At 38.6% G+C, this 27,867-nt stretch overlaps 2 protein-coding genes and 1 long non-coding RNA gene across 12 annotated transcripts in view; 2 read left to right on the forward strand and 1 right to left on the reverse strand.

Annotated features, from left to right (window-relative positions):
* Positions 1-50: 50 nt before the first annotated feature.
* rerglb (RERG/RAS-like b) lies at positions 51-7,356 on the forward strand. Its single transcript, XM_071488562.1, has 5 exons — positions 51-2,951; positions 3,433-3,489; positions 4,011-4,084; positions 4,563-4,711; positions 5,814-7,356. The coding sequence occupies exons 1-5, from the start codon at positions 2,900-2,902 to the stop codon at positions 6,097-6,099; spliced, it is 618 nt and encodes a 205-aa protein (XP_071344663.1). The 5' UTR covers positions 51-2,899; the 3' UTR covers positions 6,100-7,356.
* LOC139627625 (uncharacterized) overlaps positions 5,970-27,867 on the reverse strand; it is a 186,449-nt gene continuing 164,551 nt past the window's right edge. For 3 of the 5 annotated variants that reach the window (XR_011692600.1, XR_011692597.1, XR_011692596.1), the window contains one exon: positions 23,056-27,062. This is a non-coding gene — a long non-coding RNA (uncharacterized lncRNA). Of the gene's footprint in view, positions 6,096-10,161; positions 10,202-23,055; positions 27,063-27,867 lie in introns of those variants that run through there. The other 2 variants (XR_011692601.1, XR_011692599.1) reach the window with 2 other exon arrangements.
* stk33 (serine/threonine kinase 33) lies at positions 8,198-22,913 on the forward strand. Of its 6 annotated transcripts, none has more exons than XM_071488557.1 (15): positions 8,264-8,352; positions 11,593-11,726; positions 13,019-13,141; positions 13,688-13,801; positions 13,946-14,050; positions 14,223-14,361; positions 16,526-16,611; positions 17,282-17,369; positions 18,209-18,284; positions 18,364-18,476; positions 18,597-18,682; positions 18,769-18,841; positions 19,410-19,576; positions 20,331-20,402; positions 20,776-22,913. In XM_071488557.1, exons 3-15 carry the CDS (start codon positions 13,019-13,021, stop codon positions 20,941-20,943), a joined length of 1,410 nt encoding a protein of 469 aa, XP_071344658.1. In that variant the 5' UTR covers positions 8,264-8,352; positions 11,593-11,726; the 3' UTR covers positions 20,944-22,913. The 6 variants fall into 6 exon arrangements, with proteins under 6 accessions (XP_071344660.1, XP_071344657.1, XP_071344661.1 ...); XM_071488558.1 differs by lacking the exon at positions 11,593-11,726 and adding an exon at positions 10,259-10,368 and having other exon boundaries at positions 8,275-8,352; XM_071488559.1 differs by lacking the exon at positions 11,593-11,726 and having other exon boundaries at positions 8,198-8,352; positions 19,410-19,581; positions 20,776-20,926.

A 27,867-nucleotide genomic window follows, 5' to 3' on the forward strand; every position in this document is an offset into this window, starting at 1 on the left:
TATTAATCTACTGTATGAAGCCACACATTTGTGTATCTCCAGAAGTTCAAGTATTATGATTATTATGATGAAATATGACATTTTATTGCAGATCAATTCGTCAAAATTAATGATCTATCTTCAGATCTTTTGATTTGCATTTCACAGGTTTAAGGGACCATGAATAAAATATGATTTTCGGCTCCCTATGAAATATCTCCTCCTTTAATTTCATTGTGTCTTCCCTGATTAAAGTCAGTGATGATAATGATGACGATCAAAACATCCCTTGCCAAAATTCCTCTCTGAGGTAGAGTGATAATAAATACAGTGTGTTTGTGTTGGACAGTATAGCATGGTTTGGATCTCTGAGAGGTGAGATTTTGTTATTGTATGGACCTGCAGAGGGTTTGTGCAGACTTCATAGCAAACTGTCCAACACATGGTACAAGTAGCATTAATTCCTGCTAAAAGTAAGATCATTTCTTTGAGGGGCATTGACAGAGGTATTGCTGGCAAGCTAAATTCATCCTGTACAGACTTCTTGCCGAACAGATTGAGCTGAATTTTCTCTCAAATTAGGTATTGTAACATAAAGTTGGGCAGAGGTTTTAGTATGACTTTTAAATGTCACATTGTCTGTTGTGCACAACTGAAGAGTTAAAGTCAATCCAAAAACCTGTCAACCACAATTTTTTGATTGTGAGTATATTAACATTTTGGAAAATACCACTGAAAGACACTGAATTAAAAATGAGAACTAACACGCAGCTCAGTGTTTTCATATGTGTAACACCTCCTTTCGAGATTTTCGCAGTAGGGGAGTTGGACAGCTATTTTTACTTTAAGTTTGGTTTTTAAAGTAGGAGGTTCACATTAGACTATAACCATAATTGTAACCCAAACCTTAACCATCTACCGCAGTATTGTGCTTGCCAGAGGTTTCATCAGAGAGCAATCAGTCAGTGCCTCCTGGAAGACTGAATTCAGGGCAAACGATAAAATTAGATATGGTTTCTGCAAGTGTAAAAAGTCAACAGCAGCAGCTCAATTGCTCCATGTCCTCTTTAATCTTTAATTAATCTTATGACAATTCCCTCTGTTGGATTTTGTCTGCTCTGAATTTCCTGACCTTGAAATCCTCTGCTTACAACTCAAAACACAAATGTCCCAGCTGTTTTGCATCACTGTAGATCCAGTCAAGCATCAAGTTAAAGAAGAAAGATGCTTTTTCACTACCACTTCAAACATATCTCATACCACGAAATGATGTGCTGTGTTCTGATTGGTCAATTTAAAGCTGCAATCTGATTGGTCGCTTATAAGAAGCGATCTGATTGGTCGATTTAAAGTTGCAATCTGATTGGTCGCTTATAAGAAGCGATCTGATTGGTCGATTTAAAGCTGCGTTCCGATTGGTCAATTTGAAGCAGCGTTGTGATTGGTTGATTTAAAGCTGCGATCTGATTGGTCGATTTAAAGTGGCGTTCTGATTGGTCAATTTAAAGCAGCGATCTGATTGGTCGATTTATAGCTGCGATCTGATTGGTCGATTATAAGAAGCGATCTGATTGGTCAATTTAAAGCAGCATTCTGATTGGTCGATTTAAAGAAGCAATCTGATTGGTCGATTTAAAGCTGCAATCTGATTGGTCGCTTATAAGAAGCGATCTGATTGGTTGATTTAAAGCTGCGATCTGATTGGTTGATTTAAAGTTGCGTAGCTTGCTGGACTCTTGTCTTCTGTTTTTTTTACCCAGGACACTTTGCTGGCTCCTGACACACGTCACACAAAAAATTGTGGACAAAAGGTTTTTTAAATTAGTGGAAAATTTCATGTAAAGCAATATTGTGATTGTGTTTCATACCCAAGAGAATAGTCCAGGAGTGTTTGCAATGGCACAAAAGTTGCTGGAATTTACACTGGATTTTATATATCTGGATTTGTTTCAGATTTAGTCATACAATAGAAAGAGGAATGTTTCTTGATAGGGAAACTGATTTCTGGAGAAAGGAGAGCTTTTAAGACAAGTCCCTGGTGGTGTGTTAAAGTGTTATTGTTGTTAAACTTAAGTAACACGGCCCCCTCAGTGCAGAAGCTGTCCAAGTTGGAGTTCAACATCAGCTCAGTGCCGTAATGTGCTGTAAAAAACAGGATAAAATGTTATCTTTACTAACATTACACTGCTAATTTTCTTTCTTTTTTTCCCGCTTTTTTTAAAAAGAGCACATACAGCAAAAAGGCACAGGTGTTAATATGTACATTGCTTTGGTCAGGGGGCATCTTGCTATGTTTTATTCCTGAATAAGGTTGGTGACCTTTCATTCGGCAGATGTAGAGTAAAACATTACAGGATAATAATGAGGCATTTCTGTGACCTTTGGTGAGCAGTGAAAAGCACAGACAGAGAGGTTCTGATAGAACTGAGAGAAAAATGAGAGCTGACCAGTGAAGCAGTCTGTGAAATCAAAGTTTGGAGTCTCTTTACAGTTGCAAGTGGAAAAGAGAGGAAACTGAATTTTGAGCCTCACTGAGGTCAGCTGTCATGTTACATTTTTAACATGTGCTGGCATTTTATAGTCTGTGGCTTAGATTCTGCAACTGTAAAATATATGTGGTTTCATTAGCTGCTAGGGATTGTAACGCAGCAGCACTATGAGGAAAAAAAATGGCTTCATTTTCTCAAAAATGTCCCTCGTTGTTCTCAATATATGTCTGAAAAAAATGTCTGTAACATCTGTATTGTGTTGATCAATGTTTTTGCCATCCTGCTTGGAAAACTGAGAAGGGGCAGAGACCTTGCATGTTTTCAGCTCTCACAGGGGAGACGTGTAGTGGTGAAGCACTCAGTCTGTAGAGTGGTACGTAGTGTACAGAAGACAGAGGAGAGGAAGGAGAGTTTTAACAGCCCGTACCACCATGAATGACATCAAGTTGGCTCTCCTTGGGAGCGAGGGTGCTGGTAAAACAGGTGAGGACTGGCCTGATGTACTGTACTGTCTTGCTGATCAGTTTTTTTGTTCTGTGAACTATGCATGGTACAGATTACATTGTGGACTATGTAAGTGTGACACCTTTGTATATGTGTGTCTGTTTATGTAATATAGCGATATACTGCCCATTATAGGATAAACCATCCAGTATTAAGATCTTTTGTTTGTTTGTGGTTGTTTAAGTACTTTCTTTTATGTAAGACCAAGCAACAAAGTTTCACTGCAAGGCTATTAAACACTGACAAACATGCTCTTAATGAAAGTATGTCAATAAATTAAACAAACATCATGCAAAAGATAATCTTTCTTTAAAGCTAAAGGACACATACTCACCTGTGATGAAGCCAAATTTGAAATCTAAAGGTTTTCTTTTTTTTTACAATACATTTATTGTGTGAGTAGCATGCTTGTATCTCCAATACTGACTCCCTCCTTCTTACTTGCATATTCATATTCCAGCTCTTCTGGTGAGATTCCTGACAAAACGTTTTATCGGAGAATATGCTTCCAGTGCCAGTATGTAAATATACTCAATAAACCAGTAATGTTGTTATATCATTGAGAGATATGTCATATATAGCTCTCATGGGCTTTCCACAGTGTTTCTGTTGGCCTCACACTAATTACATTATGTCAATTTAAGGTGACTCAACAAAACCTCCTTTGCCATTTTATAAGGGTTTGAAATCAATGACGTGCACATTTTGCCACCATTTACTGTTTATCCTACAGGCTAGATGTCTGTAATAGAATTACAGTTTGCAGACTGGGTATAACATTTCAAACCTTTTCACTTTTGGCCTAAATCAATTAGCTTGTTTGCCCCCTCTGAGCAATCAGGAACCACAGTAATTATAGTAATCTTTGTTCTATGGTTTGACTAAATTGGCACCATGCTGTGATCACTGCCTCTCTGTGAGAAAGCTTTGTGCGTTTTCATTTGCTGTGTTTAACTCTTCATTTGTGTTAATGTTCAGCAGTTTGTTTCATGACATGCTACTTTTTATAAAAAACATATTTTACTTGTTTCTTTGCAGATTCTTTATACAATAGAAGGATGTCCATTGATGGGAGACAGTTAAACTTGGAAATATTTGATCCATGTTCACAGGTGGTAATGATATGTTACATCACTCTGGGGGATGAATTATTTTCTTTTGTTCCACACAAAATAATGTCTCTAGTTTATGTTTTGGTTTAAAGGTATTTCTAATATTCATTCAGCCTTTAAAGGTTTATGTTATGACTATTATGACAGCAGAATATGTTTACAGTGAGCACACCTGGTTTTCTTTCACCGCTAAAGTTTTTACTTTTGTTGGCTGCAGAGCTTCAGAGTCTCACATATCATTGAATCTCTGTGACCCTGTTGCATACTATACTGTGCTGCAGTGTATTTACCGTCTCCTTTAGCACTCTTCTTGTTTATTTTGGCAAATATCCATGTTTCTCATCTCTTTTTACGGTTTTCTGCGGTAATTGGTGGATGAAATATCCTTAGTTTAAAGCTTTTTTTTAGTTTCTGTAGTCAGATCAGTTGATAGATGATGTGCTGTGTCTGATCTCCACATCCACCTTTGTTGTGTCAGAGTGGAAGCAGAAGATGTATCCCGGAGGAGCCTATGAGCTGGGCAGATGGATTTGTGGTTGTGTACGACATAAGTGACCGAATGTCGTTCCTCCACGCCAAAAGCATCCTGCGGCAGATCAGAGAGGCCCGAGAGGAGAGCTGCAAGGGGTGAGTGACCGTAGTCTGCTGGGAATGAAGCCGAGCTGAGGGATTTGCTTTGATGAACTAATGAGTACCATTCCTGAGATGAATTTGTGTTGTCCTATCAGGGTGAGGATCATTGTGGTATGCTGCAAGTTCAGGACTACATTCCAACACACTGTACTGACTGAGATGAGCAGAAGTGTCCCAGTATGGAGCACAGTTTCACTTTGTAGTCAAGCGGAGCCAATATGAGCACACAGGGTTGAGGACATTTTGATTATGGACTCATACCGAATCTTCTAGGAGTGAAACCTCACAGCTCCTCAAAAGTTACATAATATATCAACCTTTGTTGTTCATTTTAATTGAAATGGAATAATATATACATGAGGAATTTCATTTTTATTAAAGGTTTTTGCAAGATGGCAGCAGTGTGTGCATAGTCACAGCTGTAGAGGATAAAAGCTCCAACACTCTCCTTGAGGACCAACTTCCTAGAGTTTCTTTTCACAAAATATTACAAGAGGGAGACCACTGTGGATGGCACTGCCTTTTCTGTGCTACAATAATTATGCTTCATTGAAACCAGAGATTAACAATAAGCACACCATACTTACAATAAAGATTAGATCTTCCACCAGTCTAGTTGATTTGATTACAGGGGCGCACACAGTATACACAGTGTATAATAAAATACATCAATTATACTGACGCACTAATTTAAAATTGAGTTAAGTTTAATTTTCATTTATCTATTAATTGATTAATTTGATTTATTTACCAAGAACAAAGAAAGGAAGATTAAAATTAAAACGAGTGAGCAAGTCAAATATTTATAAGCACACAGTGAAAGAATAAAAGAGAATATAAATGTTAGTAAAGATTTTATACAGGACAATATAATGCTACTTTGCATGAAAAGCCATAAAATGGGCAACAGAAATGTTAATACAGCAACTTCTTACATTCATAATGTTGAGGTGTTCTGAACATGGCATTTAAAGAACCAGGCATTTTTAATCTGACCTGATAATATTGTTGTTTGGTCAATTTGCACTGCCATGGGGACCATCACCACGTGGTTCGCTAGTTGCTGTATAACCCTGCTGAACTCTCTTTGTGGCAGACTGGTGGACGTTCCAGTCTTATTGGTGGGGAACAAGCAGGATCTGTGCAACGCTCGGCAGGTACATGAGGAGGAGGGCCGATCCTCGGCTCAGGAGCATGCCTGCCACTTCCAGGAGGTGTCTGCAGCAGAGGAGTACTTGGAGATATCCAACCTCTTCACTAAGCTCATTCGTTGTGTAATGGGGAACCTTAAGCACCGTGCAGACCGCAGACGTTACAGTGGCTCCAAGTCCATGGTGAAACTCATCAATAATGTCTTTGGTAAAAGGCGGAAGTCTGTCTGATGGAGGAAATCAGTGGTCACTGACTGTAATGTATGTAACTACATACACTCTATGTCTAGATACTCCAGGCATTTTGTTTAGTCAATAAATATTTGGACATATTCTACGGACCTTTTCAAAATACCAAGTTCACTTGATTTCAATGTCCTTGTTAAAGAAATACAGCCAGAATGAGGCTCTCAAAGTCTGTGTCAAGGTTAAATGTCTCACCTCATTTAGTACAAAGACAATTTGATTCCCTGCTGTAAGACTACTCAAATTTACTTCTCTTGCTGAAAACAATGAGCACTATAGGTGTGGTAAAATGCTGGTGATTTCATACCTCATTGTGGCTTTCTGAAGCTCTCTAAAGTCAGAGTCCAAAGCAGAATTAAACCCATAACTTGTAACTTTGCATAAAGACACACGGTATGGTCATTTAAATAAATCCAATAAATCTGTGCTGTAATTTTGGTCAAACAACATTGTTTTTGGCATGTTTACAATTTTTTGTATAACTCACAACTTTCCGTTAAGTTGAATCAGAAACATTCTCACAAATACACCATTCTGCACTGCAGTATGCAACATGTTTTTATTTCTTAATGTAGAGAAAATGGGGACACTGCTTCCAGTAGACTTACACTGAAAAGCATGTTAGTCTTAAAATATGATTTGCTAGTTTAAATGGCAGGATCAGGCTGAAGTTCAGGCTGCCCAAATAACAGTTAAGATTAAAGATTTACAGGTGACCCCTTCCATTGATTAAAATTGTGTGCAACAGCACCATTTTAACCTAAATGGAGTTGCAGCCTAACTCAGTTAAAATAGTTTTTTACTAAGTTTGTTGTCCCACATTGTGAGGAAAAACGGAGCAGCATAATAATGGAGTGGAGACTAAGAATTAAAAATTGTGTAAAATTGGAACAAAGAACATTAAAGCTATGATAAATAAATAAATAAGAATAAATGTGGCTGCTTTTCTGAGTCTCCAGTAGTAATTGTTTACACACTTTGTTGGAATAAGTAGTGTAGTACGTTTGATGTGCCAAGAATTATGTCTGGATGAGTTAACAGTATTTCTAGGAGTTTGTTCAGAAATGAAACACAACTCAGTACATTTACTGAAGCACTGTATTTAAGTACAAATTTGAGGTACTACTACTTTACTTAAGTGTTTTCTTTTCATGCCATATTGTATTCCATTACATTTTTCTGAAAGCTTAGGTCAATTAATTGATTTGTCATCTTGCAGAAAATAAACAACAACAAATATGAGGATTTATTGCTTTTCCTTTTGCACGATTGCTTTGACAAAACAAGTATTGCGAAGGTACCATATTGGGCCCTGGGTAATTGTGAGGGGCAGCTCTCTGATACTGTAAAAATAGAAAATGATTATATTAATTGAGAATATAATCAGGAGATTGATCCATGATGAAGATAATCATTCGTTTCAGTTTTAAAGCCTAATAAAATAGTAAAAAAAATAATCTTCACCTTGACCAAGAGTATAAAATACAGTATAAAATACTACATTAATGCATGAATAGTAATAATAATAATAATAATAATAATAATAATAATAATAATAATAATAATAATAATCTAACAAGATGATTTATATTGGTGTAGCAGTCTCAGGGTCCATTTCCCCCAATTGAATAACTTTACTTTTAATAATTTAAATACAGTTTTCTGATTACACTTGCATACTTTTACTTAAGTAACAATTTCAAAACAGGACTTTTACGTGTGAGGGAATATTTTTTACTGATCACTTCCTCTCTGCTGCTACCTTAGCCGCGTACTTCCACAGTTTTCAAGGCACCACTCATTCTCACGCTTTCTTTTATAATGTCGTTCACCTTTCTGAATAGTTATTCTAAATCCCACGTCTGTAGATTTAATTCAAATGTATGGATCAACATCTTCAGTAACAACTTCGTCCACTAGATGGAGACAAACGACCGAGAAAAATACATGTTGCCTCTGGGCAGCAACCCACTGGTCCCCCCCCCTTTAGCTTATACATTTAAGTGAGGGCTCAGGGTTGTTGTGCAATTGGAAAACCTGTGTAAGGTTTATCCTAAAAAGTAAGGTCTACTTCACATCAGGTCACCAGCCGACAGGGACGCCGCAAGACCGAGAGTCGAGAATCGCCCCCCTTCCATTCATCGAAGGTTTGTCCCTCGTCGCTTTCCCTACTCACTCGCCGAAAAAGTTTTTGCGTGAGGACACAACCTGTCGAATGAAAATGCTCTCTTCTAGAAGGTGAGGGACTTTTCTTGAACTTCTCTAACAGCAGCTGCCTCGTTGTGCCCCGGGTACATTAACATGTGTGTCATTTTGAACGTTTTTACCCGATAGAGTAAACGTTTGTGCAACTTTATGTTTCGTTGCCACGGCAACGCACGCCAGGGTGAACGCCACCTAACGTTAATGTCGCTCTTTAGGCTTTCTGTGTTATTTGATGCTCTCATAAGAGCAAATTAATTCATTTTTAACATTTCAAGATGGCCACTGACAGAGTAACAGTTAATGGAAATTGAAGGATTGCAAATAAACGATTAGACATCATTCGCTGCAAAAATATCAGGAACATTACAGACCAGAGAAATACCGACACAGATCAATGTAACAAACAAACCTAATTAGTTTAAGATACTGCAGCTTAGCTGGAGTATGTTCCCCAGCTGATTGAAGAAGTACAAAATCAGCTTGGCAGGTGGACAATGAATGATTTATAACTGAGGGTGTGGACATCTGTGTATTTTGATATGAATGTGCTGACTTCTCTTGTCACCGAAATGAATTCGATTTGTTCTTGTTTCTGCTATGGCCTACATTTTTATAGATGTTTGCCCTCCTAGCTTCGCAAAGCTGAGCCCAGCAAGGGCAGAGATTAGCTTTAACCAGGATTAAACCAATGAGAAAATTTGAATTTGTTGGCCCTTATCTCCCAGCGACATGTGGAGTGCTCTGAGCAAATAGCAGAATTTGATCTTTTGCTTCCTTTTGGCAAAGCATGTTTTCTTGCCAATAGACACTTATCAAACATGACCACTGAAGACAGGAGGAATTCTTGGATGGCCCTCAAAATGTTTTGTATATAGGGACACTGCATGCATTACTTGTTTTCTGAATGTAGGAGCAGGGACTTAAAGCACCTCCTTTTGTATGTCCTGAATGCCATTAACTGACAGGTGTGTTTCTGTACCATTGCAATAAAAACAGCATGTGACATTTCTCTGTTCTAACACTGTCTGAGTCAGTGTTTGAGATAAAGTGTCGATTTTGTATAACAGTTGGTTTGATGTGGTGCTAGGGTTATAAAATGGCAGTTGGTATGCTAATTTAAATGAATCCACTGAATCTATCTCTCTATCTAACTATGTTATTTTGGCCAAACAGCAAAAAACAATTCAAATATTTAAAATTAAATAAAATGCAATTTGCAGTTATAGAGACCCTGCATGCATTGCTTGTTTATTGAGTGTAGGAATTTTGTAAGTCCTGCAGATCATTAATTGTCAGGTGTTTTTCGCAGCTGTGTAGTAAGTCTGTTGTATGCTTTAATGACTTAATTACATTTGGACCACAAGCTTTGATAATCTCTCTGCATAACATTAGGGTTCACCCCATAACTTAGCGAAGTAGATGGGCTCGATATTTGCATTCTAAACATGCAATTTCTTGCCTCATCAGGTAATGTAATTCCATGCTTCATTAGGACTGTGAAGTTTATCATTTGTCATCAAAGCCAAGCTGTCAATAAATGATTAAGTTTCACATAAGGAAAATGTAATATTTGGCTCAAGCAAAACAGATAGCAGTGTACATTTAAATTGCAGTTTGTAAGATTTTACTTTTGTTTGATTTTCAGGCTATATTTTAGCAGCTAGTTGTTACAGCTAGAGGCACTGTCATTAGAGAGCTGCTTAAGCCTGCTTTATTCTGCTGTAGACCAGTAGGACAGAAATTGTTGTCCTTGTAATTTTATGTCAATCAACTTATTGATTAATTAACCAGTTGTTTCAGCCTCAAATGGCATTTCACTTCTGTTCTCCAATTCATACTTACAGGTCCTTTTCAAACCTAGATTTGCAGCAGTGGCACATGCCTGTGAAAAAAAACATTTATGCAAAATTGTCAGAATTGTGTTTGTCCTGTTCAACAGTTTTATGTTACAGAATGTAAAGAACACTACACCTTCTAGGGGCTAGCAAGGGTGGGAGAAAGAGTAAATATACATTACCTCAACTTAATGAAAGACAAGCAGGTTTTAAGGTAAGAAAAATTAAATAGGATCAGAGTCATCCTTTGTATGTCCATGCTTTGTTTGTTCCAAAGTGACATTGATTTTGTGTGCTTAGTTCTCTGACAGTATCCCCCACACTCCCAGTCATTAGTTACTACGTATATTTATTCACTCAGTAGAGTAAAGAAACAGAAATTGCTGTCTGACAGAATGATGGAGAAATGAGGCAAGTATGGACTTGACTTGTGATGAACCATCAGCTCTAATTACTTCCTGCTGAAACTGGAGATGAGACAAACTCAATGTAAGAGGTGGACCTCCTTTTGTCTCCTTGGAGTTGGTGTGTGTACTGATGTTTGCTCATCATTCAGCATGTCTATGTGAGAACAAAGACTATTATCTTTTGACATTGGTCATTTGTGCTGTCAACTACAATTTAGTCATTATTTGACCTAGTTAATAATTATATATTTATTCTTTGGCCTCCATCTACATAGAGGTTGAAAAAAGAGAACCAGAGAATTTGGTATAACTGTAACTCTGACTTAATCAAAACTTGATCTTTCAGTGAGGTTTTCACATTTCACATGATGTACAGGTAGGTATTAGGCACATCGGTGGCACAGCTCTTATCAACTCTTACCAACCACTGCTGAGAGGTTTAGATCTTGATTGTATTTCCAGCAATTTGGTCATGCAACAAACACAATTGTCCACGTTTTGAAGTTGCAAGCTAGGAGAGGATCATGTCCTTGTCACTGCATCAGCAACTCTCGATTGTTGTTTGGGGCAACTGCACCGAAGAGTGGTGGGATTTGTAAGGAAAAGCAGGAACATCCTGCCTGTTGCTTTTGTCGGTGGCATTCACAATTTACGAGATTTTTTGAATTTAGCAGTAGAGGCAGAGCTGTCATGTATTGATCAGGGTTCATATACAGTAATTAGAATTACTGAAAAATAACAGTAATTACAGCCTTCAGCCCCTCAGGTCCTCATCTTGGGTTTGTGGTTGGGTGCAGTGTAAAAGTTTTAAGTTACTAAGTCAAAAAAAAAGAAAAAAAACCACAAGTAAGTAATTTATTTTGTGTTTTGACCAGTAGTTTAATCTGTAGTCTTAGAAACACACGTCAAGAGATTGTAGACAGACAACACCAGGCTTAAAGCAATTGAAGACCTGCGTCTGTTAGTGAAACTTTTTAAGGTCATGCTTCTCACCCTGATCTGACCCTGATATCCCATTTCCTCTGAATCAGGGATGTGGGGCTAAGGACGAGACACCTCTGTCTTGGAAACACATGAGGTGCAAAGGACCCTCCTCCTCCAGTTACTGTCCCCAGTGATACACTCATCACATGCCTCTGTCTTCCACAAATGAGCTGTGATTGAGGTGATTGGAATTTCCAGAGGCTGTCACAATCGTTTTGATTGGAAAATAGACAGGAGATAATGGGAGAGACAGGCCTGTTATGAGAGCCCTGTCAGGGCTAAAATAATGCATCAGAGTGAAGAGGTTAAAGACACCGTTTCCTTGTTAATAATTAATTGCTGTGCGTGTGGTGGATCCACTTCATCGCTTCCAGTCATCACTTGATAATTGCTTTACATTTAATTTGGCTTTAGAGACTGTTTTTCAAGCTGGGTAAATTGTGCTTAAAGTTAATATGGGCTCAGACAGAGACAGCAGTTTGGTCATAAACCAGTGATAAAAAAGTGACAACTTAGATTCAGTGAGTCTGTATATTGTACACTACACAAGTGTAGACTTTTTAATTTAACCTTTATAAGCTAACTTGAAAAATAATATCTTCAATACTGGTAAAATAACCCTCAACTGATATTACTTCTGTTAATTAATGCTTTTTAGAAACTAGCAGCGGTGTTTGTATTAGAGAATATTTGTGTTTGAGTCAGTAACATTATATTTTGAAATATTGACAAACTAAAAACAGTGGTGTTCATTTAGTATACTGGACAAATGTTTGCATCTCAGTTAGCACGGAAGCAATTAGTCAAATGACAGAAAATGTATCATTGTTATGATAATAGAAAAGATAATAGTACTCATGTAAATCATTTTAAATATGTCAAATATCTCAAATGTCAATTTTTATTTTATATTTTATTTTATTTTTTTTACATATTGTATCATTGAAAATGTAATGCCTTTGGGTTTTTGACTCTTAGTCCGCCAAGACTTGCAGTGGGGATGTTATAAGTACCTACGGAGTTGCCAGAGATCTAGTATCAGTTGGGCTCTTATGGTTAGGCATGACGGTAAACTGGGTCATGAAAGAATGAGAAAACCTACAGTAGAACTGCCTATTGTCTCAGTCGACGAGGAAATGCTTGGTTGATTCCTCTTTTTTAAGGTTGGGCATTGGCTTTTAGTAACCAGTAAATAATGTAAAGTGATGGTCACATCTCTGGCACCACAACAATATTCACAAATTGGCCTTTTATAAACACTAGATTTTAATAAATCCCTCTCCATGACTGCATGAATCTCAATTAAAAACAATACTGGAAAAACAACTGAACAGATTTTTCTGTTAAAATAGCCACAGAAATGCAGTTATTATTTTTGAACTAAGAATTTCTTTTGCCACGGACAGCCCTATTATCTCTTCCTTGATGAGAAATTTCAGGGTGATAATGACTGCCCTCTCCTTCCATTTCTAGATGACAGAAGCAGATGTTAGTGGATTAGACATGGACATGGACATGGTGTCCCCACGGACCAACAGGGACACACTGGAGAGGGATGTGCCTGTAATACGCCTTGAGAATGATGCTGAACTCAGGGTATGGAGAGCTTCTATATATGATTCCACCACAGTCTTGTGTTGTGCTATGGGGCCACCAGTGAAGAAGTCACACATACTCGCTGGTGACCTCTATAGTACACTCTATCTGCACCAGAAGGGGATCAAACTTCACTTTGCTGCTGTGTAGCCCTTCTTCACTGGGGAATTTGACTGCTCCCTTTGCCAAATTTGAAACAGCCAGTGCTCAGCCTTGCATGCACACAGATAATGATCAAGTTAATTAGACCTGAGATTGAAGGAACTGCAGCAGCAACTTAATCATTTGTAACTTGATTAGAAATACTATATTCTGCAACTCCAGGGACCAGAAAGCGTTCAGTTTTTTTCAGAGAGCTTGAAATTAGGATGTACTTCAGATTTCAGGTCTTGAGCTAAGACATAATGTGTTTGTAATCCAAAACAGTGAAATGATCCTAAAATCCTAAACACAAACTCAAGGGAAATCCTCTGCTGTCTCTGACTGACAGGAGCAGGGGTAGATTACGAATGTAGTAATGTTTTCTCTCTTCCCTATCCCCAATAGGAAATTTATGAATTTGGAAGAAGACTGGGTCAAGGTAGCTTTGGAGTTGTTTATAAAGCTACCCACATCGACACACAGACAACGTGGGCTATAAAGGAGGTTTGCAGACCAGCGGTGAGTACATTTGGCATCCCTGTGTCAAGTGTGTTTTTCAATGTTATAAAAAGTTGTACTAATAAGAGAGAGTTTATTGTTTGGAGACAAACAAATGGCCATAACCATGCTGAAACTCCATCAGCTGACCTTCTGTCACTTCAGGCAGGAAGTTCGAAAGTCGAGATGCTGGAGCATGAAATAAACATTCTCAAGCAAGTGAATCATGCTCACATAATACATCTAAAGGAAGTCTACGACACGCCTAGGGTGAGCATTGCTGTTCTTTAAGTCACAAACTCAAAGTAAGCCTACTTAAGCGAGTCGGTTGCAAGTGGTGACATATAATCTCCCATTGCCATGTGTCCTCTGTATAAATATTTTTGTTAAGCACACACAAATTGACTGTATGGTAAGATGCATTTACTTTGCTTGTTTCTAGATAATGTATTTGGTTACTGAGCTGTGCGATGGAGGTGAACTGAAGCAGCTGTTGCAGCAGAAAAGGTTCTTTACAGAGGACGAGACAAGGCATATCATCTGTAGCTTAGCTGACGCTGTTGCCTACCTTCACAAAAGAGGTAAAGAAAAAGAGGTCACCCTAGCTTAAAATCTAGTTTTGTTGCTGCTGTGACATGTGTGCATGTGGTGTGCTCACTACAGTTGGAAAACACTGATAGGGGTGTTTACAGGTGTGACATAATGGTGTTAAATAATCCTATTGAGCATGTTGTAAAGTTACTTCCCTTGCTTCATACTCTTACCCTAATTACACTTGAGTGTGGAAAAAGTAGTATTGAATTATGTTTCAGTCTGGGCGATTTTAGATTGTTAAATTAAATACACTGGTGGAATTAGAAAAACTGTGCATCACTCAGATTATTATAGTGCCACAGTGCCATTATTACACAACTGTGTTGCCCTCATTGACGTGAGACCTCTTTTCATTATAGCTGTCCGTCATTATTGAGGCATGAGTTGTTTTCATAAAAGAGAAATAATAAACAACTGCCAGGAAACAACATAATAAACATTTTAATTAAATCTACGTGTTTTATTTGGAAATGCCTTTTCCCCTTCTAATGGTGAAATCTGTGGTTAGAGGTAATTTAGGACACTGTCTGGCAATAAAGCATCATTACATGTGGCTAATGACCAATTCACAACAAACTGGGGAGCAATACTGATTAATAGGTGTGTTTTCACATGGAAAGTCCCCTGTGCTAGTTTTCCTCACCTCGATACAGACAAAACAATACTAATGAGAAAGCACTGGTTTTTCATTGGGTAGCCAGAACCCTTTTTAAAAAAAATGGCAGATCATCACAAGTCCCTCGGCTTACATTTGTTTGGGTTTTGGCTTCTCAGCCTCAGTTGCTGAAAGTTGCTGTAGCTGCAGCATGGTACATTTTACATGTTTGTGTAACTATTAACACTGCAGACCCAACTGTTTTATTGAATAACAAGCAAGCAAGAAGCCAAATTTCAAAGTTTCCAAAGTTAGCAGAAGGATGATCACTGAAACATAATGTACCAAAAATTATGTAATTATGTGTAGTAATTATGAGGTGTTTTCCTCTCATCATTATTTCATTAAATAACTAAAAGAAAGGCAAAACTCATGTATTTTAAAATGGCCAATTGTTATTTAGAGTATGTCTAATTATTAAATAACCTTGATGAATATGAAATTGACAGTTCAGCTGCAGCATTGAATGAAAAAATTCCAGGTGCTTGTTTTATGCACACCATTTGGTCTCACTTACCTTTCACACACCATCAACCCTGTTGTGTTATATAATTGGTTGCTTCAACCAGTGCAGTGAAAAGGACTGCCCAGGGCAAATTGTGTTTTTCCTCCTGCCTTCTCCCACTCCACCAAGTTTTGTTAACAATGCCCTTCATCCTGGCCTACTGTAAGCAAGATAAACACATCACTGTGTTAGTGTGTGTGACATGCAGTGTATTCTGGTGACTGACAAAAACTGCCTTAATTTCAAAAGATTTAGGATGCCATGTTTTTCAGTATTTTGTGTGTCAGGTGACTTTTCAGAAGATGGCCATGCTCCACTGGCCAAGTCCATGAGGCTGCTTTGTTAAGTCAGTCTCTATCAGTCACCTGGTGGGGACACTGGTCCTTTGCTTTTCCAATCTTAACTATTGAAGAGCAGTGGGTAGCCACAGTGCAGCACCTGAAAACCAACCGCCAGTGCCTTAGTCAAGGGCAATCAATTGGCTTTGAGGTGGGAAAAAAAAAGCTGAGCTAACATGAGGAGAACATACAAACTACCAGTCTGTTGTCATTATGGTTGTGATGATGGCAGTGACTCATAGATCAATTTGGTATTTAATTGAGAAAATCAGCAACACAGCAACAGTGACAACTATGATGGGGGACTGGGGTAGAAACAACCTTGAATTATGTGATGCCAGAAAGCAAGACAGTTAGTAAGTTAGAGTAACATTAGCATTTTGGAGTCATATTCACAGCTACCTGAGAAATGCAAATCCAGTATTCACTCTCTTTTAAGCTCTGTTTTGGTCTCTACCAACTTCTGAAGGAAATATTTGGCTCCATGGCCACGACAACCCCATTTTCACTGCTTTGATCTGTATTGCTTTAAATTGTTGAAATGAAATCTAATTACAGGCTAATTGAGTAAATGTAATTGTCTCTTTAACCCATGTTAAAACTGCTCAAACCTGTGATTTCTGTGTAAAAGTCTTTCTCCTCACATCTGCCAGACATAATGCACCGGGACTTGAAACTTGAGAACATTCTTGTGAAAAACTCTCCTGATGAGGATGATAATGACAGGATTAATATCAAGGTAAGATGGTGAATCAGACTGTTAAACTTTCCATCACTGCCGCTTATCCATTCTCTTTTGGACTGAGTACAAGACTCTGATGGGCACTTTCTCCTTGTACCTCCTCTATATTTAGTAAAGGCTTTAAATACTACTTCATTATGACAGACTCCCCCTGGTTTTCCTTTATATTATACCTTTACAAAAACTGACTCCATTGTATCTTAAAACAAATTAGCAGCTGAGCACAGCAGGTTTTGTGCATTGACAACGAGCCAGCCAAACAGATACCTGGTGTGTGAGCTAAAACAAGACTAGGCCACAGTATAAACATCCCTGTATCTATCTGTTTTTCTCTTTGTCTCACACACATGCGCAAACACAGCAACACTTTCATCCTGCATTTTGTTAGAAAGTGTTGCCATGGCACAGCATAAATTACTCCATCACAGTAGTTAGTCCTCTCTTCTGGATGTTTTTGCTTTTGCAATGATGTGGTACAGCTTTGCAAATATATGGACCTGCACGGCTTTAACATTGATATAGCTATTCATGTAAAAAGCCAAGGGTCATTGTTTGTTCTCAACTCAAGCAATGTTTTCCTGACATAGAATTTAGTATCAGTTCTGTCAGCACATCGAAATCATGTTTATTTGTATCACCTTTTTTATAAGTGCTATTCTCTGCCTAGGTGACGGACTTTGGATTATCGGTGAAGACAAATGGTGTAGGGATAGAGAACATAATGAAGGAGGCCTGCGGCACTCTTAGCTATATGGGTATGAAACCTGTATCACCTACAGCATGCTAGAGGGCCAAAGTGAGACATTTGAAAACCTACACATAGTGGTTTTAAGTTCATAAGCAGTATATATATATATATATATATATATATATATATATATATATATATAGATAGATCGATAAAGAGAGAAATAATTTATTGTGTATCTATATATCTTATTATGTGAATATATGTAGTGTTAAACATGTTCTGTGGAGTTTTTAAGCACACATTAATGCTGAATGCATAGTGCAGAAATACAAATGTGCAGTGCACGCAAGCTACAATGTGTCATCTCTTGGTTTCATGCTATTCCACTGATAAACAATTGGTGGAGGTAATGTGCCAAAAAACATGTAGCAATGTGCAAGAAAAGGTGGTGAAAACAAAGACTGCTAGCTGATGTTACCATGGATATAAAAAATGAATACCTAAAAAACTGGCTGTGTGAATGTTTTATGAAAACGATGCATTCAACACATTTTTTAGGCCTCGAAGATACATACAGTGGGTTTGGCCTTGCAGTCTTCATCTTCTCCTCCTCTACTTTTATTTGTGCATTGTTATCTTTTATGGCTCATTTCTGCTACCAATTGTGGACATGCATTACCACCCTGTTTATCACAACACTCCTTTGCTTGTGTGTGTGTGTGTGCATACTTGTGAATGTGCTAATAATATGATGATACAAACAATATGGGATTACCTTACTGAAACACTAATCAACAGCACCAGTGGTGGTCAAAAAACACTTTTAACTGTAGTTTTAAGCCTCAAGATTTTCATGTCTCAGATAAAGGAAGCCATACATTTTTGTATGCGTATGACTTTCAGCACCTGAAATGATGAGCGGCCGTGGGTACAGCCTGTGGTGTGATGTGTGGAGCATAGGAGTCGTTATGTATATGTTGTAAGTAGACACACACATTATATACACACACACATATACATACTGTGAGTACATGTGTCTGAGCTGTGTGTCTCTGTAGGCTGTGTGGGGATCCTCCATTTGTGTCCAAAAAAAAGGCAAACCTACTTGAGGAGATCAGGAACAAAGAAGTCACATTTACTCAACCCATTTGGGCCACAGTCAGTGACGCAGGTGATGCTTAATCTCCATTCTCAGAGATTTTGTTTGTGATATGGATGTTCCGTACATGCAGTTGTACTGTTCAGATTGTTACTAGCAAACTCACTGATTGGTTTGAGTCTGTCTCAACAGCAAAAAATGTATTGACTTGCCTCCTGAAGGCAGACCCTGCCTACCGCATGTCAGCTAATCAGCTACTAGAAAACCCATGGATTACAGTAAGGCGCTGATTCTTCCCACTGCATTCATAAACTTTACCAGATGAGTCACATGAGGAGCTCTTACAGGGTGCTTTGTTCAACAGGGTGACACTAATGTGCCTGTTATACAGTCCAATGCGCTGGATATGATGCGCACCCACCTGGAAGAGAAGGAGAGTAAGACAATGATAAAATTTATCTTACATCAAATAAATTAATCCAGGCCATGATTTGGTAAAGGTGTTCTTATATGTGAAGATTATGGTTTAAGTGGAGGGAAAAGAAATTCTGTTTTTTTTTTTTTTTTTTTAAAGTTTGTAGTCTGTTGAACTCATGGTTGGTTTCATTTCAGCATTGTGAGTTAACAGAAACGTAGCATGAAGCATTAGTATTGTTTCTATGATTAGCTGCAGTTTTATGTGCTTATTTCTTAACTGCTAAACTGGTAAAATACTACAATTGAGGTGTCCTGATATATCATTTTAACAGATACCAACCAGCTAATCAGAAACATTTTCTTTCACCAGGAATGGCTGCACACTACTACTGAATATGCCAGTGTTACTAAATAAAGTCAAACTAGGAAAACTTACACAGCAACTGGTTGTTATTTATAAATATAAAGTTTTGATTACCACACAGTGGAGAGTACAGAGAAACAGAGTAGGGATGGAGGGAGAGAGTGGTAAACCAAAGCCACCTGAGGTTAATCGATGTTGATGTTATTTAAAACTGTCCACAATAGGAGCAAAGACTCTGGAGGACTCCCCCACCTCCTCTAAGGACACCATGAACCTATCCCCGGTCCCCAAGGCAGCTTCATCAGAAATAGACAGTAACTGCAGGAGCCCTGCTAAGCTCAGCCCTGAGAAAGACAGCAGCTTCTGCAGACCCTCCACATCCACCAAGTCGGTACTGTATGTCTGTTTAGCACAGATCTACAACATTTTGACCTCACCTCCCTGTGTGTTTTCCTTTTCAGGGTTCCAAATTTTTATGACTCGCAAATTATTTAAAAGATGTCTAGTCTCTCCTTATTTATATAAGCACTGTATATGTTCTGTCCATTACATCTGCTTACACATCACTTACCTCATGTTGTAATTATCTTGTTTTACCTAGTACTATCTAATTAAGTAGATAACTTAGCACTTGTGGCAACTGTACTGTTTTACAAAGTTGTATTCATAATGTTTTAGCCACCAACTTACTGAGTTCACATGGGCAAGTAACATAAGTGGTTGTGACTAAACCTTAATACTGTAATCATATCATAGGTGAATGTTAAGGTTATTACCCAACCATCTATTAGATTTTGCTAAAGGTTAGGTAAAGGTTAGTTGTTTTTTTTTTTAAACTTCTGGACTCACAAAAGCTGCACATGGTTTTACATTGCAATTTGCAGTTATAATAAATATTTAGCTCATGTGCTCATGCTGCGCTCTTGAACCATATTACCATGTTACCATATTTATCAGTTCCTGATTTGTGAATATCATTCATGTCATTGTGGTAATTTTGATTGTGGATCTGAAAAAAACTGAATTTTCCTTAAAAGTAAAGTACCACTCTATAGGTCAGTCCTATCTATTATTTATGGTCATGGAATCCAGGTACAGATCTCTCATGTTTCCCTTTGGGTTACTCTTGTATCTTGGAATACAAGAGTATTCTCCAGCAGGACAAGCGCAGAAATGGCTCTGAAACCTCAGGACCGCCTCAACCTACCACCACACAGGTTTGTTAAACCTTCTACAATTTGACCTATTCAGTTTAATTTAAATTTATTCTTTCATTAATAGTTTTTTGTTATGTTTTCAGTAGCACTTGACATACCCTGAAGTTTCTAATTTTACAGGTTCTGAATTAAAAAGTACAAATATATACAGCTGTACAATTTGCATTTTAAACACAAACTTTCTTACCAAAAAGCCGCTGTGCTTTCACATTGCCATGCTTACTGCTTTTTATTTTCATCACCACTAGATGGTGCCAGATTTACCTATTGCAGAAGATGGTCATAAAGGTGTTCCCATGCAGCTGTTTTTTTTTTTCATGAATGTGATAGTTAATTCTGTCATGTAAGATAAATATGAATCTTATTCCTGCAGTCTCATGCCAGTGTGAAACCCACCACACAGCTGAGTGCAAAGCCGCACAGGCCTCAGGAAAAGAAGGACCACAGTACCGGACAGAAACCAGCCCCTGACCTTAGTAAGGCAAGGACTGGACCCCGCAAACCACTGGTTGGTTCTAAGACTAATAACCATTTAGAATAAAACTAAAAAAAATTAGCGACATCCCAAGATTAGGAGTGAGAGAGAACACAAGTGAGTGGACGAAAGAGAGTGAGCATACAAGAAAGAAACACTACACTAGAGGTGGACTTTATTTATAATATGTAAATCTGTGATTTAGCAACAAAATGTGAATGTAACTACTGTGAATGGTGCAGCCTTTATGGTGATGGCCAGAACTAAGCAGTGATAGCAGTGTCAAATAAAGGGGCCTCATATGCAGGTGTGAAAATGGTACAAGAAGTCCAAGACCACTGCAGTTGAGTGTCCAACTTCAGCAGTGCCTCGTGCCAAAGGAAAGGCTCCTGGTCTGAGGTGTTCTCTTGGAGGGAGCAACAAATACTTACTGTTAGAGAGCCAACTGTTTGAGCCAAATACAGTCTCACAGTTTTTATAGTAGCCAGCACACACAGAGATTGAATGAGTTGGTCAGGTATTACTGGTGGCAGCTGATTGAAGGTTTTTATTATAAAGCAGCGAGAGTAAGTCAAATAAAAAGAGCCACCCAGGAGATTTGAGCATGGCACAGTTCATTTCTTAATAAAACTATTATTGTGTAATTTACTTACCCCTAGCAGCATATCTTCTCATTATTAATGTCATCTCTTTATTTATATACACAGTGAATGTATGCCATTTCCATATAGAAAGTAATAGTCAATTTTCTAAAAAAGTGAATGTTAATTTATTACACTGGGGAAAAATAATTATTAGCTAGGGGTCAGAGATGTATTAATATAGTCAGCAAATATGTACAAATGTACAAATTAATTTCCTTAAAATTAAAGTTTGTCAGAAGTGAGTGATTATGACTTTAAATCAGTAATTTTTTTTGCCAAATATCATAAAACACAGAACTGTTTGCATATTCATATTCAATACAATAACAAAATATTTTGTATTGTTTTATAATTACATGCTAAATTGCAGAGAATACTCATCAAGAGTACAGGAGATTGTACTGGTAATTGTCTCACAACACCAAAGTGAGCAATAGGGATTTTCTTTTTTCTGTTCTGACCTCTCAATTCCAAAAACGCCCTATATGCAGTAACTGCACCCACTCAGTGTCAAAACAGAAAAACTGTCACACAGGCTGGTTACGCTCCATCTGAATGCAGAGGATTGGGACTGAGGGCAGCCACGGGTCTAATCTCATTTGGAGGCCATTGAAAGCAGTAGGAGCTACTTTGAGGGCACTGCCATTCAAACACAGGTTTTTTCCGCTGTAGAGAGAATAATCCCCAGCATAGATACAACATTAAAGTAGCCAAGCATAACACACAGAGGCTGAATTTCAAATTCACCCATTTGCATCTTGAAGTGAATGAGTGCCAACAATGGGGCCCTGTGTTCATACACAGGCTCTGTGTTTTAGTGTGTATGTGTAAATGTAGTGTGCGTTTATTGAAGCTGTTTTCAAAAGGTATTTCTGCATTTCAAGGAAGAATCTTTAGAGTGTGGACACAGTATTTATTACATTCTGTTCAGATACATATACTGGTCTTGGGTGATGTTTCTTAACATCATGAATACATATGCAGAACAGTTTTTCCATTGTCCTTTGTTAGATTTGTTTTTAAGCAGACAGTTTGAGAGAATGAACAAATGATGTGAATTATCTTTGATTCAGCTGATTGCCAAAAAGCCTGCAACATTACTGCAACATTATTGACATACTGTATGCCTTTGGTTTACTCAGACTGGTATAAACAGCAGATGGAGCTGTAGTAAGTTGCTGAATTCATTTCCTGCAGTTAATCTGACAGGAGGGTGCTATCCTTAAAGCTTCCTACCTAGTTTTGTGCATGAAGATGTGTAATTAGAATTGATTGCTTGAGTCACTGCCTATTAAAACTGCAATGTCCGTGTAATGTGTCACTAATTAATATGTTGAATGGTTGTGTTTTGATGGTCCATTCAAACGAAATAAATTGTTAAGACATGCTTCATTTTGAGTTCTGTCTTATTTACAAAATGTGATTTTGTTGGTAGATAATTTAAGAAACAAAAAACACACAACAGTTATTCATCTAGTGAGTTAAACCTCTTTTCCCTTTAGATTACCCCACTGGTCTGTTCAGATAACCTCATGTATGGCTTAATTTTTGTCAGAAGAAGAGATGGGATTTCAGCATATGGTCCTCATTGTCTTGGGCTAGACTTTTAATTAATTATGGGGAAACAAAAAAAAATATCCAAATTGATTTGTGCAAGCAGAATATGACCTAGAGCAAATTATAGCAGTGCTTGTACATGCCTCAGGGTAGAACATATTCAAAGAGAGTGAAACATTTCGAGAAAATATGGAAGAATCGGTTTCTTCATATATGATGACAGTGGGCTCAGATGTTGTTAAAATACTGTCAGTTCCCATTGCTGGAAGAAAACAGGAGCCTCCAGTTTTACTTTTACTCCTTTGGCCAAAACAACATAGGAAAGATGTGGGAGGAGAGGGGGGGACAGAATGAAAGAGGCTGGTGGATAGGTTAGGGGTGTGAATTTGGGACAAAGCATGGAAGCAAAGGAAATTAGAAAATTCGCCGGGATGGAACAAGGGATGCGCCCCCTGCACCCCCCAAAACCATCCCCCCTTTTCCTCCAGCAGTTCTCCTGACAGATGGAAGTAAGGGTGGGTGGGTTGACGGCTGGAGGGATTAAAACTCTGCAGTCCCATTTTGGAGCCCGAAGAGAGTGTCACTCCTGCAAAGGTGGGGTGCAGAGAGGCACTTGTGGCGAGAGTCACGGGGCGTGTGAAGAGGGTGCACGCGGGCTAATGTCAAAAGAGGCAAGGATGCTTCCCGTCCCTCGGCCCCCTTCTGCTTCATCCACCTTATCCACTGAGGAGCGTGGAGAGGGCTGCTAAGAGGGGAGGGAGGGGGGTCCCTCTCAATAACCTTAATAGAGCTCCCTTTAATTAATCAGCTCATCTGCAGAGGCCCAATACCTGCAGCTGAACCTCCCTCCCCTCACTTCCCTCCATCCTCACCCCAAACACAACATCCTCACACTGCTGCTGTGACATTGTGGTAATGAGGTAACACAGCTACAATGTCATGGAAATGTTGCGGAGACGTTATCTGTGGGAGCTCATCACACATGCTGATGTTCCTGATCCCCTTCAGTGTTTGTGTTTTGTGTGTGTGTGTGTGTGTGTGTGTGTGTGTGTGTGTGTGTGTGTGTGTGTTCATGTATGCTGCTGCATCACGACGCAAACACCCTCCACCCCCCACCCCCACAAAATAACAGATACATATGGCCAAATGGCAGGAAGAAACCATGATGCCTCTATTTCCACAGAAGAAGAGAGGGTGGGGGGTGGGGGGACCTCGCCTCAAGTAAACATTTGAAACAGATGGCAATTTCAAAACAAGCCTCATCAATCTTTGTTGACCCTACCCCTTTTTAAAACTACTCTTATTTAGGATATTTGCAATTATAATACATACTGTAAGCTCATTTGAATATCAAATTAATTACTGAACACACTGGAGTAAATACCTCCTTTATAAGTCCTTGTTAAAAGTGAAAAGTTCTTGACTACGGTTGGATGGCGTGTTAATTTACAGTGATATCTAATCCCAAGTTACTTCACATAAAAGGCATTACTATACATATTTTAATGGGGAGGTGGTTGTTTTCATGGCAATTTTCTGCTAGAGTACATTTTTAATTTATTCATATTTAATTTATTGGTCTCTGCATACCCGCTCAGTAAAACTAATCAACACCATGTATGGGCCTCTTAAAGCCACATCTCTCCTTGGCAGGCAGACAGGCAGCCTCTGCATTAGGATAAGCTCTCCTCTCTTGTGCACAGAGCTGGGTGAAATGCCCTGCATTCAGTCAAGCAGGAGGATACCACCTCCAAGGAGACTATTCAGTTCTCACAAACAACCTTTTAATCAGATAGAAAAAAAAGGTGGAAAATGAAAAATGTGCCCAGCCTTGAATGACCCAAAACATTTCAATTCCTGTGGATAGTGACCACCAACACTGCTGTCAGAATATCGTCCGCTGGGGACAATGTCTTTCCCCCCTCTTTCTGTTACGTCCTGCCCTCAAACTCTTCTGCCCTTGAATTGGTTTTATGGGGCTTTGGCAGTCATTTAGCAAAGTATGACTGGAGTTCTTATCACCTGACTACACTATACACTCCAAATATCTATCGACCCATTGACACACCTTGAGGAGGGTCCGCACAACCTTACACATGGAAATGATTTCAATTAATTACCATTCTCCTTTGACAAGGCAGAGAAGAGGGGGGGAAACAAAGGAGCCCAGACAACAGGAGCATTTCTCTGGTGTAATGTGCACCATGTGTAATGAGCAGCGGAAAGGTCATTTGACACATTTCTGCCAGAATGAATTCATTTATTTCAAGCACTTAATTCTGTAGTCACCTCATTGGTGCATGGCTTGGCAGTGCACTCAGAGGGTGCATTACCACAAGTGGAGGCTTAGTTTCCTCCCAACAGCTAGTGCTGACCACAGGTCTGTGGGAATGCCTGAAGAGCAGAGAGATAGTGAAATGGAGTGTGGGAGATCAAATCACCCCTTCTATCATAGGAAAATCGCCTCCATCACCTTCAGTGTAATTGGAGCATTCATTACAGTTCAGTAAAAATGCAGGTTGCTATTAGATGGGCAATTTAAAAGTAGGCTCCTGGAGAATGAGAGACTTGAGGGGTCATGATACGGGGTCACAGTCAAGTAAATAATGGGAATTGGTCCCATGAGGTTCGGAAAACCACAAAGCCCGTGGTCACACACCAAAATACAACTCAGTGCAGGAAGAGAGGCAGGAATTCAATCATCAGACAGAAAATAAAATGCCCCCTGTGCCCTCTCAACAGCACAATAATTACAGTTAGAAAGGCAGAGTGTAATTTGCTGTCACATATTTACTCTAACCTGATGAATTTAGAAAGTGTTGTGATGCTTATGTGACAACTGGAAACGATTTTCTTATGTTAATCACTAAGCTTCTATTAAAGATTTGGAGAATTAATGAAGAGCTATGAGAAAAATGTAATTGTATTTTCCACCCACAAAAATGCCAGACCTATACTTACTGTATTTGCTATAAAAGATAGTTCAGTTGATAATCAAATTCAACAATCATACTTGAACTCTTCATGAATAGAATTATATAAAAGTTTAGTCTAATAAGAGAAGTTTTAGTGGGGAGGATGTTGCCGTTAGCTGCCACTAGAGGCCTCAGTCTGGCTGAAAGTTGTACCACTTTGTTTTTCAAAGTACTGTTTTGCTGCTGCTTATGTTTTGTACTGTTTTCCCATTTCTCTGCAGGGAAAGATTTCACTGTAAGCAAAACCAGAAATATTATGTTGATCAAAGGAAGCATATTTAATGTGTTTAGGTTTGAAAACAGAGTTGTTACTTATGTTCTGAAGGTTATTTTATAAAACTTTGTTCTAAACAAAGAAAGCACAACAATAGCTCATCGTCTTATGTGCCGCAGTGCATTGCTAACTGCAAACATGCCTGAAGTCAATACTGATAACATGATTTTAGATTCTCTTTGAGAGATTTAAACACTCACAACAAATCTGGGTATTTATTTCTTTGTGAAGCCCACTAATGACCATGTTTTTGCAGGAGAAAGTGCCTCTACATTAAATATGAATAAACACATCATGATGAAACAATTAAGCAATGGTCTTCTGTGGAGCTGGCTTAAGTATTTGGGTGTCTGAAAATCTGTAGTAGTACAAAGCTGTAGAGTAGTATTCACAAATGAGGTTTACTTCTCAGCTGTAATTAGTGAGTTTTGCATTGAGAGAACACACATGCCTTCACTTGTCAAGACTAAACCATCACAATTTATGAAATGAGATAATAATCAATCAGCTGTATGTTTACCTATTGGAAGGGAGGCCCAGGGGTTCACAAGGCCTTGGAGTCAGGAGCTCTCACACAGCATATGGGGTGTGCTTTCCTCTCAGCCCTTTTACCACTCAGGAGGTAGATTGGACTTCTCACTCTCAGCTACTTCGCATTATTGTCCATTATCACACCGTGGTCCATGTGTAAGGTGACAGTGGTGCTCTGATGGAGAGGCGACAGGGGGACCTAGACTGCAATAACATATTATTAGCTTTTTTCACAGCTCCACTGGGCTGGATTTACACTGGATATCCAGAGACCTCTGAGGGCAGCCCACTGTCACAGTGGAGTCCACCAGCAGAGCAATTGCCAGATATACACAGGTGTGTGTGGACTGAATAGCCATGCACCCACACAAGGCACACACGGGTCACTTGTACACACACTCACAAACACACATACAGAGTGTGTCTGTAATCAGTGATAGGCCTTTTCCAATTAGCCTCAGTGTGTTGTCATTTTTGTGTGCTATTGTAGTACTACATGTTGTACATGTAAACACCTCTTCTGCCATCACTGTAGATAGATAGATAGATAGATAGATAGATATATATATATATATATAGATAGATAGATAGATAGATAGATAGATAGATAGATAGATAGATAGATAGATAGATAGATAGGAGTTGCAAAGTGTATCTAAATTCTGTCTGAGGTAGAGTGCAGCCCATCTGCTGCTCCTGTTTAATGTGTGATGCTCTTGTCCTTGGTAATGTTAACAGTCTCCCTTGTGACTGATGCCTCTTGTCCCAGCCCTGTTTATAAAACAGTCAGAACTTCGTTAAGGGACAATAACATCAGCCAAGCTCAATTATGGTGACATTTTGCTGACGTGCAGATTGCCTCCCCTCAATCTTTTTTATGTAAAATACTGATGTGCCAGTCACATATGGATGGATGAACTTTGGGAGAATCAATGGTATTGATGAATCATAGATCATACAAGTCAACAAGACTGACAACAGGAGAGTGAATTCATTGCACGTGGAAAGT

Source organism: Trachinotus anak, unplaced genomic scaffold (assembly GCF_046630095.1).
Source record: "Trachinotus anak isolate AG129_WGS33_773 ecotype Australia unplaced genomic scaffold, CSIRO_AGI_Tana_v1 ptg000011l, whole genome shotgun sequence".
Lineage (NCBI taxonomy): Eukaryota > Metazoa > Chordata > Actinopteri > Carangiformes > Carangidae > Trachinotus > Trachinotus anak.